The 13842-nt window shown below is 44.6% G+C and overlaps 1 protein-coding gene across 12 annotated transcripts in view; it reads right to left on the bottom strand.

The window, feature by feature from the left end:
• DGKG (diacylglycerol kinase gamma) overlaps positions 1-13842 on the bottom strand; it is a 216364-nt gene that overhangs the window by 126370 nt on the left and 76152 nt on the right. For 9 of the 12 annotated variants that reach the window (XR_006299401.1, XR_006299402.1, XR_006299403.1 and 6 more), the window contains 4 exons: positions 10584-10633; positions 6588-6662; positions 5802-5924; positions 803-920 (listed from right to left, as the gene is read on the bottom strand). Coding sequence is in view for 1 of the 12 variants with exons in the window: in XM_043594661.1 (XP_043450596.1) it covers positions 803-920; positions 5802-5924; positions 6588-6662; positions 10584-10633 (366 nt within the window). In the remaining 11 variants the exon portion in view is untranslated. The remainder of the gene's footprint in view (positions 1-802; positions 921-5801; positions 5925-6587; positions 6663-10583; positions 10634-13842) is intronic. The other 3 variants (XR_006299407.1, XR_006299410.1, XR_006299411.1) reach the window with 1 other exon arrangement.

Here is a 13842-nt window from a genome sequence, read left to right as displayed (position 1 = left end):
CCACTAGCCCACTGATGCTGGCTCTCAGTTGGCACAGGGCCCTGCTTTGCTAAGGTGACTTTTGTGGCTGGGTCACTTGCTGCCTAGTTCATGTGTGCATGTTTAGATGAAACAGTTTGGTGGCCCGAACAGCACCCAAGCGGCAGCTCACCAGGCTCTTGTGGGTCCAGGAGGAGTGTTCGCTACCTGTATGGTAAGGTGGCTGCACCCACAGGCCCTGGCCCCAAAAAGCCTTTGTACTGTAGCCTCTTCCCCTCTCCCTCTGCTCCCCTACTCCCTGTCTCCCTTCTCCTTCCTCCATCACCCCTTCTCCCTCCTTCCCCTCCATCTTTCTCCACTTCTTCTCTCCAGTCCCCTCCCCTCTTTTTTCGCCTTTGTTTTTTTCTCCTCTCCTGACTTTACTAAATGGATTATAAAGACAAACCGAAGGAGAGTCGTAAGTTCCATGCATTTACACAATACAGTCTTATGCTGTTTACTAATGACCACCCCCTAGCTTCAGCAAAATAAACATTCACTAGCAAAACCCAATTAAAATCACTATGAGATGTTTTAAAATTGTGCGTGAACATTAATGATTTTTTTCTAGGGCTCAGTGGCCCATGACAGGACTCCACTAACAGTACATTATTTGTTCATTTGACTTGGGTAAGATGGAAATAGGACACAGAGCTCTTGCTTTATTTCCTGCTGTTGGACAATATAGGTGGTCCCTCAAGCCGGGAGGCAGAAGCACCTAGACTCTGCCTGGAATGGCTCAAGACGCTTCCTGGGGAAAGGGGCTTGAAGGAAGTTTACTCACAAACACAGCACAGGCCTTGCTTCCGAACGCCCATCAGCATGATGTGGCAGAAGTTGCAGTAGGTGGGTTTCTTGAAGTGTTTCATGGTCCAGGCATGTCTCCCGTCCCCCTTGGAGCCCTGCAGGGATACGAGGAATGAGATGCTGAGCAGGCAGCTCCGTGCGAATGGAAGCCAGGGAGCAGCTCCTGTAGGTTTTTCTTTTTTCTAAGACTCTTCTCCTGTATGGGAAACAAGCTATTCACTTGTTTAACTGTTTTAGGGACTCTTTCAAAAGAAGCACAAATCAAAACAAAGTCCTTTGTTTTTAAAATGAGCAAATATTACACATTAGGAATGTGTGACTAGGAGTGCATGTATGGGGGATAAAATAAGACCTCTCCTACATGGTTGGCAGAAGTGTAAGTCAGAAGAGACTTTTTATCTGTCTTCTATCTCTCCCTCTCTATCCATCCATCCATCCATCCATCTATCCATCCATCATCATCCTTTAAATGTTTGTAACTTTTGACTTAAAAATTCCCCTTCTTGAGTTTTATCCTAAAGAAATAATTTTTGAAAGTCAGATGAACATTTTTGTGCTCTGCCAGATGTTTAATCCAGCAGTATTGGAAATTGGGGGCGGCTGGGGAGCTCTGTCCGTTAAGCGTCCAACTCCTGATTTCAACTCATGTCGTGATCTCACGGTTCATGAGATTGGGCCCCATGTAGGGCTCTGTGCTGACAGTGTGGAGCCTGCTTGGGATTCCCTCTCTCCTTCTCTCTCTCTCTCAAAATAAATAAATAAGCATTAAAAAAAATCTTTAATGAAAAATCGGAAATATCCTGAAGGTCTCAAAATTATCTGGAGGTTAGTTGTACATCCATACCATTTATCAGCCATCAAAAAGATACTAGTAAGAGTATCTAATGACATGGGAATGCGCTCATGATACAATGCTAAATGAAGAAACTAGAATGCAAATTGGACAATATAATCTCAGTTTTATACAACAAGATCTTTGATGGGAAGAAATGTCACTGGGCTGTCAACAGAGGTTAGCCACTGTTAGTACTACAGGTTTATTTTAATCTCTAATTTCTCCTCTCTTCTGCATTTTTCACATTTTCTACCATGAGCATGCACCAGTTTTATAATCAGGCAAAAGTAGCTTAGTGAAAACAACATACTTCTCTCAACTTTCTGTACACAGATAAAATAGTAAAGAGACAGAAATAGAGAGGGTTAAACCACTTCCTCCTGAACGGACAAATCCATCCTTATCCACTAGATAAGCCGAGCCTCACACAATCACACACCCTCCCTGAGACACCAGTTCTTCCAGCTTCTAGCTCTAGGAGCACAGTCTCATTGGAGGCCGTGGCTTCAGGAGTATGCCTCCATGTATGCTGTCCCTAAACTTTTCTCATGGGCTCCATCAAAAGACTAACACCCCTGGGCTGGTCTTAAGGGGCAGTCAGAACTACTGTTATAAGGTCGGGAGGACGGGCAGTCAGGGTGCCAGACTCATACCCCAGTTCCTACTTCCGGGCACCTCTGGTTTGGGCTGGTCACAGCAGCCAGATTCATTCCTGTGCCCAGATTGTGCTCCTTATGGTCCCTAGAAAAGCCCATCTGCCTTTCCAAATGCTGGTCTCCTCCTGGGGGAAGGCTAAGCATTTTTCATCTCACCACCTCAAAATCCTGCTTGTTTCAAGATCTGAGTTTTACAGAATTACAGTCTTTTTATCTAATGATTTCCACTTTTAGTAAACAGTTTTACTAATTGATTAAATGTTTCATAAAAAGATTGATTCATCCGCTCATTTGATAAACATCTAATTCAGAGAATTTTTGTAAGAATTAAATGAAATAATGTAAGTAAAGCTACTAATCCAGTGCTTGCCACAGTGTGAATTAAAACTTTTATTAAGGGGTGCCTGGGTGGCTCAGCTGGTTAAGTGTCCGACTTCGGCTCAGGTCATGATCTCGCAGTCTGTGGGTTCAAACCCTGTGTCGGGCTCTGTGCTAACAGCTCAGAGCCCAGAGCCTGCTTCGGATTCTATGTCTCCTCCTCTCTCTGCCCCTCCCATGCTCATGCTCTGTCTCTCTCTGTCTCTCAATAATAAATAAACGTTAGGGGCACCTGGGTGGCTCAGTCGGTTAAGCGGCCGACTTCGGCTCAGGTCATGATCTCGAGGTCCATGAGTTTGAGCCCCGCGTCGGGCTCTGTGCTGACAGCTCAGAGCCTGGAGCCTGTTTCAGATTCTGTGTCTCCCTCTCTCTGACCCTCCCCCGTTCATGCTCTGTCTCTCTCTGTCTCAAAAAAAATAAACGTTAAATTTAAAAAAATAAATAAATAAATAAATAAACGTTAAAAAAATTTAAAAAACCCTTTTATTGAGTTTCTCTCAGTGTTAGACACTAGGGAACACAAAACAAGTGAAGTATCCGTTTACCTGTCAGGAGGTAGACTTCTACCTATACAAGAAAGAAGAGAAAGAAAAAGAAAAGAAAGAAAAGAAAGAAAGAGGGCCTTGGAGAAGTTATATAAATAATCCAAGACCATAAAATAACAAGCAACTGATTTAATAACTGGAGGTCTTGCTGGCCTGAGCCCTTTAATCCCTCTCCCCTGCCTCTACAATCCAGGGTTTTCTTTCCTGGACAGAAAGGAGATTACAGCACTCTTCAGCAGACCCCACTGCGCCTTCCTGTAGCCTGAATGATGGTCATTTTACCTGAAAATACCTTCATTAACTAAGCCAGCTGACTTTCCTTTTCTTAGATACTATTTTCCTAGATACAGGGTTAGAAGCGAAAGGACGCAGAGGAAGGCTAAAGCAACATTTTTGCTTGGGTTATAGCACCATCATGTGGCCTCTTCATTTCTACAGGCTGTGGGAGTAACCTCCCCGCGGTGAACCAGGGGCGAGGGTGCGGCTGCAACTTCCCCCGGACACAGCCTCTTTCTCATATGCATGTGTGCCATTCGGACATTTTCAGTGTCCACAAGTGGGTTTGGAAAGAGCCAAAGGAGCAATGTGATTTTTAAGACATTGAGGGATGCTTTCTTCAGAGTCCTGAGTATTAGATGCAAAAACTTACAATTTAGTGCATGTTTAGAATGAAATGCATAAAACTGTTGATCAATAAAAACCACATTGGCATTTGCTTTTGTCTGTCACTTTATTGATGTAAATTATGGTCTTCTACCTGGCTGTTTTGGCATTTGGGGGAGATACTGGGGAGAGTGTTGAAGAAATAGTCTGTCTCTCCCTCTTCCAGCCATAAGACAGAGGCTCCATGCAAAGAGTCGTGTGGTGCCTTGGACTTACCAAGTCCAAAACAGAATAGAGAACAGAAATTGCTTCCTTGTGATTAAAGTGTTTCATTTTCACTCCCACATTTCAGAGAAAAACCCAGGTATGCTGGAACGACACCCAAGCGGGACTTCTACTTTGATCCAAGTATTGATAGCAGAAAGTATGTCTTCCTTATCTGAGCACCTCATGTCCTAGCTCACGTGGGTTCTTGCCCATGGAATGTTCTTGGTAAAGAGTCACTGAATGACGTGTGCTCCTCCGAAATACGGAGGTTAGCCTCTGATATTAACTAGGTGTGTGTCCTTGGCAAAATCCCTTTACCTCTCTGGCCCTCAGTTTGTAAAATGAAGGGATTAGACCACGGATCACCAGGATCTTCTCCAGCTCTGACTTTTTGGGTCCTAAGGAATAAGAAGGGAGTTGCGTAGCTCCTGGGTCCTTGATTTCTAGTTAGCACTTGGAAAGACCTGGACGTGCCAAGATGACTGCAGGATTCTTTGTCCTTGAGTGTTGGGAACAGAGGCTCGGGTTCTGAACTGCAGTCCTGAATTGCAGAACTGTCACCTGGAGACATTATAGGTAGTGGCAGCCAGCTATAGGCTGACCCAGCTGAATGGGCCATTCTTATCTCTGACATTTCAATAACCTCCAAGAAGTGTTGTCCACAACTGATGCGATGGTCCTGGTAAATGCTCAATGTCACGATGTGTACTTCTGGTTTTTATCCTTCCTACCTTGTGTATGGGTATCCTTCCTACCTTTTGCATTTCCCTTGCAAAATAAGCAGACTAGGTCAGATGCAGGCATACATTATGCCTCTGTATGTATCCCCTACTCAGATCAAACTGGGAGGTTTCTCGAATACACTCTGAACTTTGTCATTTAGGTCTTTGACCAAGCTTTTCTCCCAGCCATAAACTCTCTCTTCTATCATCTTCCGTCTGTCAAATCATATCCATCCTTGAGAACCAGATCCAACATCCTCTAAAGTCTTTCTACCTGATCTTTACACTCAAGGATGAGATACCAGAATCCCACATGTACTTCCGGCCAGGGCAAACAACCTCCAAGGCTTCTCCCTCTTTCTCACTTCTAAGTGTGGGAGGTTTAGCAAGCGTGGGATCTTTGGAGTCAAGTGCAAATAAATTCTGCCTCCTCCTTTGCTCTTTAGGCCCCAAATCTCACTTTTCCATCTACATAAATTGGGGGAAAATATCTATCTTATCTGGTTGATTTGGTGGTTGAATAAGATACCATCACTGAATGTCCTCCACCTTCTGACAGATCGGTAGTTTTCCTTCCCTTCCTTCTCCCTTTCTTCCTTCCTCAACTCTCTTAGCATGTTTTAACCTAACTTGTGGAAAAGACGGTATTATCCCTTGATTTTTTTCCCCCCTCTTCCCGGTTGGGTATAAGCTTCTGGTAGATGCATACTGTATCTGTGTCCCCTCCCAGCACTCAGAACAGTATCTTTACTTAGTTATAATTTAGAAAATGCCCTCTGTGAAATGAATGAATTATATGCCAGACACTAATCAGTAAAAAGAGAGGACTTTTGGGCTGGCCTAGAGTATCTGGTGCGTCCATTGGGAAGTCTGGGGCAGAAGCCAAGGCCGTATACAGATGTTAACTTCCACGTGGAGCCTGATGCTTCTGAAAGGCAAGAGCTCTTTGAGCTCAGGCTTGCTGACTTACAGAGTCATCCATGCCCAGCAGGACCAGCAGTGGGATGGTGGTCATCCCTCCGTGGACCCATTCCTCTAGAGACACAAAGCCGTCCCGGTCGTAGTCCATTCCTTGCAACATCTCCTTCAGTATCTGCAGAACCCAGAGAGCAACAATTGTCCACTTTCATCCTGCACTTCCCTGCCTCCCTCTGTCTCCTTCTTTCTCTTTTGCTCTGCCTTATCTTTGCCCTCTAATTCACAGTGAGCAGAGCAGTGAGGGGGCAAAGAGGGGTGAGGAGGCCAGTGTTCAGTGCCTGGCCCTGCCCTGCCCTGACTGTGTGGCCTTGGGCAAGCCACTCCTCTCTGGGTTCTGCTTTGCTCATCTGTAAAATGAAAATAGCATTGCTATGCTTGGAGCACTGTAGTGAGGGCAAGAGAAAATGAATATAAAATGTCTAATCTAATAACTGACTCATAGGAACCCCCCCCAGTGTAATTATTATTATTAATATTACCTAGTGATTGAGAAAATCTTTAAAATTCTTTCTAGCTCTAAATTCCTTGAACTCCTGTTATAAAAATTTAACTCCGGTGGAAAGGTTAGGGAGTATTATTAGGTATTACTATTTGAATTATGTCTTCAATTTTTCCTGTCAGAGAAGTGGAAGGTCAAGGTATAGGACCCTAGAGAAGTTGCCTATAAGAAACTAAGTCTGGGAGAGCATGCACAGTAAACACTTGTATCCAAGTCCTGAATCCTGCTTTTCATTTTGGAGGCTCACGTGGACGTCACCCCTTGCTTCTGGAAACTCACAGGCCTCAGCTCCATGGGATCCCACTCCAGATACTGGGCAACGTGAAGCATCTGGTTGACAATACGATCCATCTCCTGGAAAACATCAAGAGGAGAGAACCACTGAAGATGTGTTTTCAAGAGCAATTCTCAAAATCCAACCCCCAGTGAAGCTCCTGGGCAGGGGCGGAGCACAAGAAGCAACAGTGTAACTGTTCTGCTCTTTATGCCTTGACTACAAAGGTCTATGGAGAGTAGATGCTCAAAGAAGCACAGAACATGGATAAGTCAGAGGTATGGAGACAGCTCACTGAACACCAACCTCCTCCTGGACCCACCTGGACTCACCTTTTTCCCCAATCCTGCGCTTTGACCCAGCATAGAGGGTACCCATGTTTTCCCCTTCTTTGTGACTGTAGCTCCCTAAATATTTATAAGCCAACACAATTCTCTCCTGTCTATTTTATCCCTCCTCATTCCCATAGGTTAAAAAAAAATTTTTTTAACGTTTATTTATTTTTGAGACAGAGAGAGACAGAGCATGAACAGGGGAGGGGCAGAGAGAGAGGGAGACACAGAATCTGAAGCAGGCTCCAGGCTCTGAGCTGTCAGCACAGAGCCCGACGCGGGGCTCGAACTCACGGACCGTGAGATCATGACCTGAGCCGAAGTCAGACGCTTAACTGACCAAGCCACCCAGGCGCCCATCCCATAGCTTTAGCAACTTGGGATCCATCTATACCCCTCAAGGGTCGGTTTCAGTTGGATACAGGGCCACTATGTTGGTTGTAGCTCAGGCACTATGATTTAGGTCACTTGGGGCATCTCTGTTTCCTTTGCATCACATCCAGTCCTAAGCCCAGGGCTCTGTGAATAGGAAATTTATAAGGGCTACATTTGCCTGGTGAGTGAGCCTTTTGTTTAGTACCAAGACCAGGCTTTATTTAAAACCTCACAGAATTGTTGGACGCTAATGAATCAGTACACCCAGTGTTGCACAGAAACACAGTGGACTGAGGAGGGGTTTGCATCTCTTGGGCACCATCGAAGATGTTCAAAGTAAGATTGATCTAGGGAGACACACTGGTGAACCGAAGCAAAGTTCACAAGTGTTACCTCTAGGGGCGCCTGGGTGGCTCAGTCATTTAAGTGTCTGACTTCAGCTCAGGTCATGATCTCATGGTTCTTGAGTTTGAACCCCACTTCAGGCTCTGGGCTGACAGCTCAGAGCCTGGAGCCTGCTTCAGATTCTGTGTGTCTCTCTCTCTTTGCCCCTCCCCTACTCGTTCTCACTCTCTCTCACACACACAAATAAACATAAAAAAAAAAAATAAATAAAACTGCTACCTCCACCAGGTAGAATGCTGGGTCAAAATAAGCCATCTAAAGCCCAGCAGGGTTTTTAAAAATTGTATTTTATTTAAATTAAAAAAAATCCATCACAAAACTGCAGATGAGGCAGTAAACTGGGATAAGAAAGTGGGCAGAACAGTGGAGACAGGGCTCAGCAAAATTTCCAAAGAAAAAGAGCTTGCAGATCTAGCTGGCTCCAAGATTCATTGATTAATAAAACAATGTGATTCAAGAACAGAGAATTAGATTCAGTCTCGGCCTGTGTGAATGGGTGGGCATTTTCAGGAAGCATAGTAGGTAGATTTTAGGAAGACCTTGTTCCCCTGATGTCTACCCTGGTCAGGCCACATGTGGATACTTAAAGAGTCATGGAGGAGTGGGTTAAGTTCTGTGCCACATTTTAAGAAAGGCACTGAGAGAGGCACCTGGGTGGCTCAGTCAGTTGGGCATCTGACTTCGGCTTAGGTCATGATCTTGCAGTTCACAAGTTTGAGCCCCGTGTCAGGCTCCGTGCTTACAGCTCAGAGCCTGGAGCCTGCTTTGGATTTGTTGTTCCCCTCTCTCTTTCCCCCTCCCCCACCTGTCCGCTCTCTGTCTTTCTCTCTCAAAGATAAATAAACATTAAAAAAAAAAAAATGAATAGCACTGACAAACCAGAGCTTGGTCAGAGTGGTTATTTAAGCCTGCCTTATGAGAAACAGTGTGGAAATTGTGGAATTTGAGCTTAGAGAAGATCTTCGGGTAGATGTGACAGTATCTTCAGAAACTGAAAGGCCTATTGTATAGGACTGGTATTCCACTGGTCAGCTGTCTTGGTCAGCTACCCAGGGCAGAAGTAAGCAGAGGGCTGTAGGGAAGGAGTTGAAGGCTGGCCTGTTTTGACCTCCCTGCTGGGTTGGGGGAAGGGGAACGGAGCAAAGAATCCCGTTTTGTGTAGAAAATTTCTCTGGCAGACTAGAGGTGCCTTTTGTGCAGAAAGGACGCCCTCTCTAACAGTGCCCCCAGCAGTGCAATGGCTGTCCCAAGGGGAAGGTGAACTCGCCATTCCTCTGAGCTTTCACACACAGCCCGAGGATCCATCTTCCAAGGATCCTCCGTGGGAAGTTGAATCAGATATTTCTATTGGGACTCACTTCCATCTACCGATGCTGCCTTCTAAATAGATCTGGAACTTCACCACTTCTTACCAGCTGCAATGCTTCTACCCTGGTGCAAGCTACCATCATTTCTTGTCTTGTCTATTCCAACAGCCTCCTCACTGATATCTCTGCTTGAGTCCATACAGTCCGGTCTCAACAGAGCAGCTGGAGTGACCTGGTAAAACTGAAGTCATGTCACCCCTCTGCTCAAAATCTCCAGTGGTTCTCCACTTCTCCAGAGTAAAAGACAAACTTCCCCAGTCACCTATATGGCTTGGTATGTTTTACAGACTCTCCCCGCAAGCACCCCTGGCCATCACTTGTCTGATCTCACCCCCTACTACTTCTCACTTTGACCTCCTCACTCTTCTGCTCCATCACTCTGGCCTCCTCATTAACCCACCCACATTCCAAGCCCCCCCCCCCCCCCAGGACCCCTGCACTGAGGCTCCCTCTGCCTGGAAGGTGCTTCATCTGGATATCCCCAGGACTTACTTCCTCACCTCCTACCAGTCCCTGTTCAAATGTCCCCTGGTGGAGACCTTCCTTGGCTCCTCAAGCTAAACCTGCAGCCCCTTCCCCCCCAGCACTTCCTTCCCTCCTTTATCTGTCTTCCAGTACACACATCTCTCTAACACGTATCTTGCTATGCTTTGTAGTGCATGTGCTTGCACGATGATGAAAGTTTCACGAGGGCATGGATTTCCGTCCATTGCCTTCACTGATGTATCCCCGGTGCTCGACGTGTGGCAGACACTCAACAAACATGTGTCGATCCAATGCCTGAGTGTCTATGATTCTCTGGCTGTTCCCTGGCAGGACACAACCCACAGCATTGCGATGTGGCTGCAGGAATGTCTTAAAGGCACCCTGGGGTTTAGAGGACGTTAGGATGATTTAGGTGGTCTAACGGACTTGTTTCCTTCCTTCCCCGCGGGACTGGTCTGACTCAGCCCCATGCCCCTCGCCCTCACAGCCTTTCTGTTAAGGAGTCCTGTCTCTGACACTGCTGGCCGTAAGCACGAGGCCTGTCTGATTCTTTTTGCCTTCTCCCCTCTCTGCTTTCTTCCTTCCCCATCCTTCCTTTCACCCCATGATCCTGTCCTATCCCTGCCTATTCCCGAGGGAGAGTGGGGGCGGGCCTCAGGCTTTCCCAAGTTCAATGGGATGGGACCATGTGCTCCGAGCAGGAAGAACCAGACTCGTTGAGCTAATACCCCGAGCACAAGAGGAAGACTAGGAAGTTAAACTAGATAAGACACTAAAGCATCTCCCCATTTTGAGATTTTGTGATCCTGGGCTTCTAAGGTGAAAAGGCTAGGTAGAGTTCACTCCCCCTCAGGCTGGTGCTATTCGAAGTGGTAGTGTGTGGGGGGGAGGAGTTCTACCATGACTTCTGTAGCCCATATTGACACACTGCTATTTCCATAAATATGGAACTGGGAATTTTTACTCTTCCTCTACTCGCTCCCCTCTCCCCGAGATTTTCTTGGTTTCAGGAGGGACATTTGGAGGGAGAACTTACCGCCTGGTCCAGGAGACCGTTCTCATCTGAATCATAGAGACGAAACATGACTGCAAGAGACACAGAGGTGAGGCTCGAGGTGTCCTCTGGGCACCAGGGACGAGCTGAGACTCTGATGCTGTCAGTCTTTAGATGAGTTCCGTCACTGAGGCGAAGGCTATTGCAGCCACGTTACCCACCCTCCCAGGCGCATAGTTTGACTTCTTACAGACAGGGTGGGAAGAGGGTGGAGAACCAAGCCATCTGGCTTCCGGACCTGTCTAACCAATAACTGTGGCTGATGAGATCCAGGTCACGGTATGATTCCTGGTCGAGCATGCGTATCTCGCAGTATCACTGGAACATGACTCAAAGCAAATGCCCAGCTGATGGTGGGTAGAGGCACCCAAATTATAAATGGGATACTGCTTCCGTTGCACACGGAAAGGGTGTGGGTTTAGGCAGACTCACATCTTGGCCTTGTCCTACCATCCCGGGCATCAAACAAGTCATTTAACTTTGTTTGGCCATGTTTCTTTATCTGTAAGATGGAGACTGTGATGTTTTCTTTCTCCTAGGTGGTTTTTTTTTTTTTTAAATGAGGATTAACATGTAAATGATAGGCCAATTTTTTGTCTCCATAATAATTTTTAGTTTTTCTAAATAAGATATAAACATAAAGTGTAAAGATATGTATAAAACAATAAATATCTTAAAACCTTTAAAATGTTCATAAAAGAAACATGCCAAGTAGGACTACATACATAAAGTAAATATTTTTGCTGGCCTTTTCAATACTTAGAAAGGCTTTAGGATAAGATTTTTGACAACCTAGCTCTCCTTAAAAAGATACCCAGAGAAGTTTAAATTGATGTGTTCTTTCTCTTAACATCCCCATAGCAAGCAGAGAAGTTCAACATTATTTCATTAACCTCATGATTTCAGGCCAGCTATGATTACTCCAAAAATCGATATTATGACATCTAAATGTTTTTGACCTCATTAAAGATTTTAGAAAGATTGAGCTTATATAATACAGACTTCTATTCCTGTGCCCTATTCCTAAGTCTCACAGTGCTTGGAATGTAGAAAGCACTCAACAGATATTATTCATTTTTCTTTCAATAATGAACATTTATATATGGCATTTAATAAGTACGATGTACTCTCCTATGCAATTTATCATTACTACTCATTTAATCCTCATTACCACCACTACAGAAGCTACTGTATTTATTTTTCTGAAACATCAACATGTTATTCAGAAACATCCTCTATCATGTTCTAGCTGTAGGGAGGTGATGCAGGATAAGGAAAATCTGAGAGAGAAATTTGGGCAAAGTACTACATTTTCATTTCTGGGACCTGGGAACTTGCATTTTGGTCATCTAAAAGGTAGGGATCCTGTCTGTGATCTCAGAAGTAAGCAGAGTGGGGAGCACAGCTGAACACATCTTCATTTTCCTCCAGTTCTAACTTCATCAGGCCTGCTTTCTCTGTGGAGCCTCCCCTAACTGCCCCTTCCCCCACATACCCACTCTGGACCTCTCAGCATGTACCCAAAGGTGACAACACTCCTGCTAAGTTGCCCGTGTGTTGCTACATCTTTCTGTATGTTTTAATATCCCTGCACCTTGTGCTTGTTCAGCTGTGTGATCCTGGTAGGAGCTGAGGTTCTTTAAAAGTAGGATCGTGGCCGTGGGATTCTCCGTGAAACTTCAGAATGTCCTGGTCAGAGGAACTCGGCATATGAGGCTGACTCACCAAGCAGATAAAGAAGGACAGACAGATCTTCCCGCGACTGTTGCTCCCAGACCCTGGGCCGGGGCAACTCTTAACACAGAGCTCTCTTGGTCCTAATATGCACTGATAGAACTAGAAAGTGTAAGCACTCAGTTTTTCAGCAGCATGGCCTTGGGCAAGTCATTTACACTTTCTGCGCTTTCTGACACGTCAAATGAAAACAATCACACTGACCTTCTAGGGTTATTGTGAGGTTAAAATGAGATCATGTATTTAAAGTGATTAGCAGAGGGGTGCCTGAGCGGCTCAGTCAGTTAAGCATCTGACTTGAACTCAGGTCATGATATCATGGTTGGTGGGTTTGAGCCCCGTGTCTCAGGCTCAGTGCTGACAGCTCAGAGCCTGGAGCCTGCTTCCAATTCTGTGTCTCCCTCTCTGCCCCTCTCCCACTCATGCTGTCTCTCTCTCTCTCTCTGTGTCTCAAAAATAAATAAATGTTAAAAAAATTAAAAAAAAATAAAGTGATTAACAGATATAAGGTGTTCAACAATGAGAATTATTATTGTTAATGTATTGATAAAAGGTATGAGTTCAGGCTATAATTTCCAAAAAGATACATGTTTGGTTATTAAAAAGGAAAGTGTAAGTTGTTTTCAGTCATTAAAATCAGGGGAAGATTTGAATTTATTTGGTTTCATTAACAAACACAAGTAAGATTAAAAACTCAACAGGCCAAATGATCTGCAACAAAAAATTACAAGGAAAAAAATAAGCAGAAGATTAAAATAGAAGAAACATAAGAAGCAATGGCAATGTATAGACCAAGTTTGGATCCTGAGTCAAACAACTAAAAATATATAAGATAACTGGGAAAATGTGAACACTGGCAATATTTGATATATAAACGGTGAAATGAAATCAAGTCACTTATGTCAAGGGGTTTTAAAATGGAGTTGGGAGCTTATCAAGTAGATGGGCCTTACCCACATCCTAACTGGGTGGAGCTGTGAACTCTGACTTGGGCCAAACTTCAAATATTCCAAGGACTCAATTCTAATACCTGTAACTTGCTACAGTAAGAGTCTGCTTAGCGACAGCCTTAGTAACCAATTATATTCAGTCAAGATTCGTCTTCTGCCATCAACACCAATAAAAAAATTCTCTGTAAACAACATATACAAGCATTCCCTTTTGTCTTTAAAAACCCTCAACTTCTGTTCCCTCGGAAGGGCACTATTTGGCTTGCTGCCCAAATCTGTGTTCCCTGAACTGCTATTCTGAGGCCCTAAATAAGTGCTTTTGCTCTTATACTGGCTCCGCCTCTTTTCTCTCTGAACAGACAATAGTAAGGAGTCATCGTCTTTCAATGTGATAATGGTGCTGTGGTTATATTTAAGAAAAAGTCGTATTTTTTGAATACTGAAATATTTATAGGTGAAATTACATGATGTCTGAAATTTGCTTCAACATATCCTGGGGCAGAGGGAATGCATGGGAGGTATAAATAAAGCATGATTGATTATAAGTCAGTAATTAC

Source organism: Prionailurus bengalensis, chromosome C2 (assembly GCF_016509475.1).
Source record: "Prionailurus bengalensis isolate Pbe53 chromosome C2, Fcat_Pben_1.1_paternal_pri, whole genome shotgun sequence".
NCBI classification, from domain to species: domain Eukaryota; kingdom Metazoa; phylum Chordata; class Mammalia; order Carnivora; family Felidae; genus Prionailurus; species Prionailurus bengalensis.
Note: the sequence above shows the minus strand (reverse complement) of the source record. Positions and strands in the feature narration are given on the sequence as shown.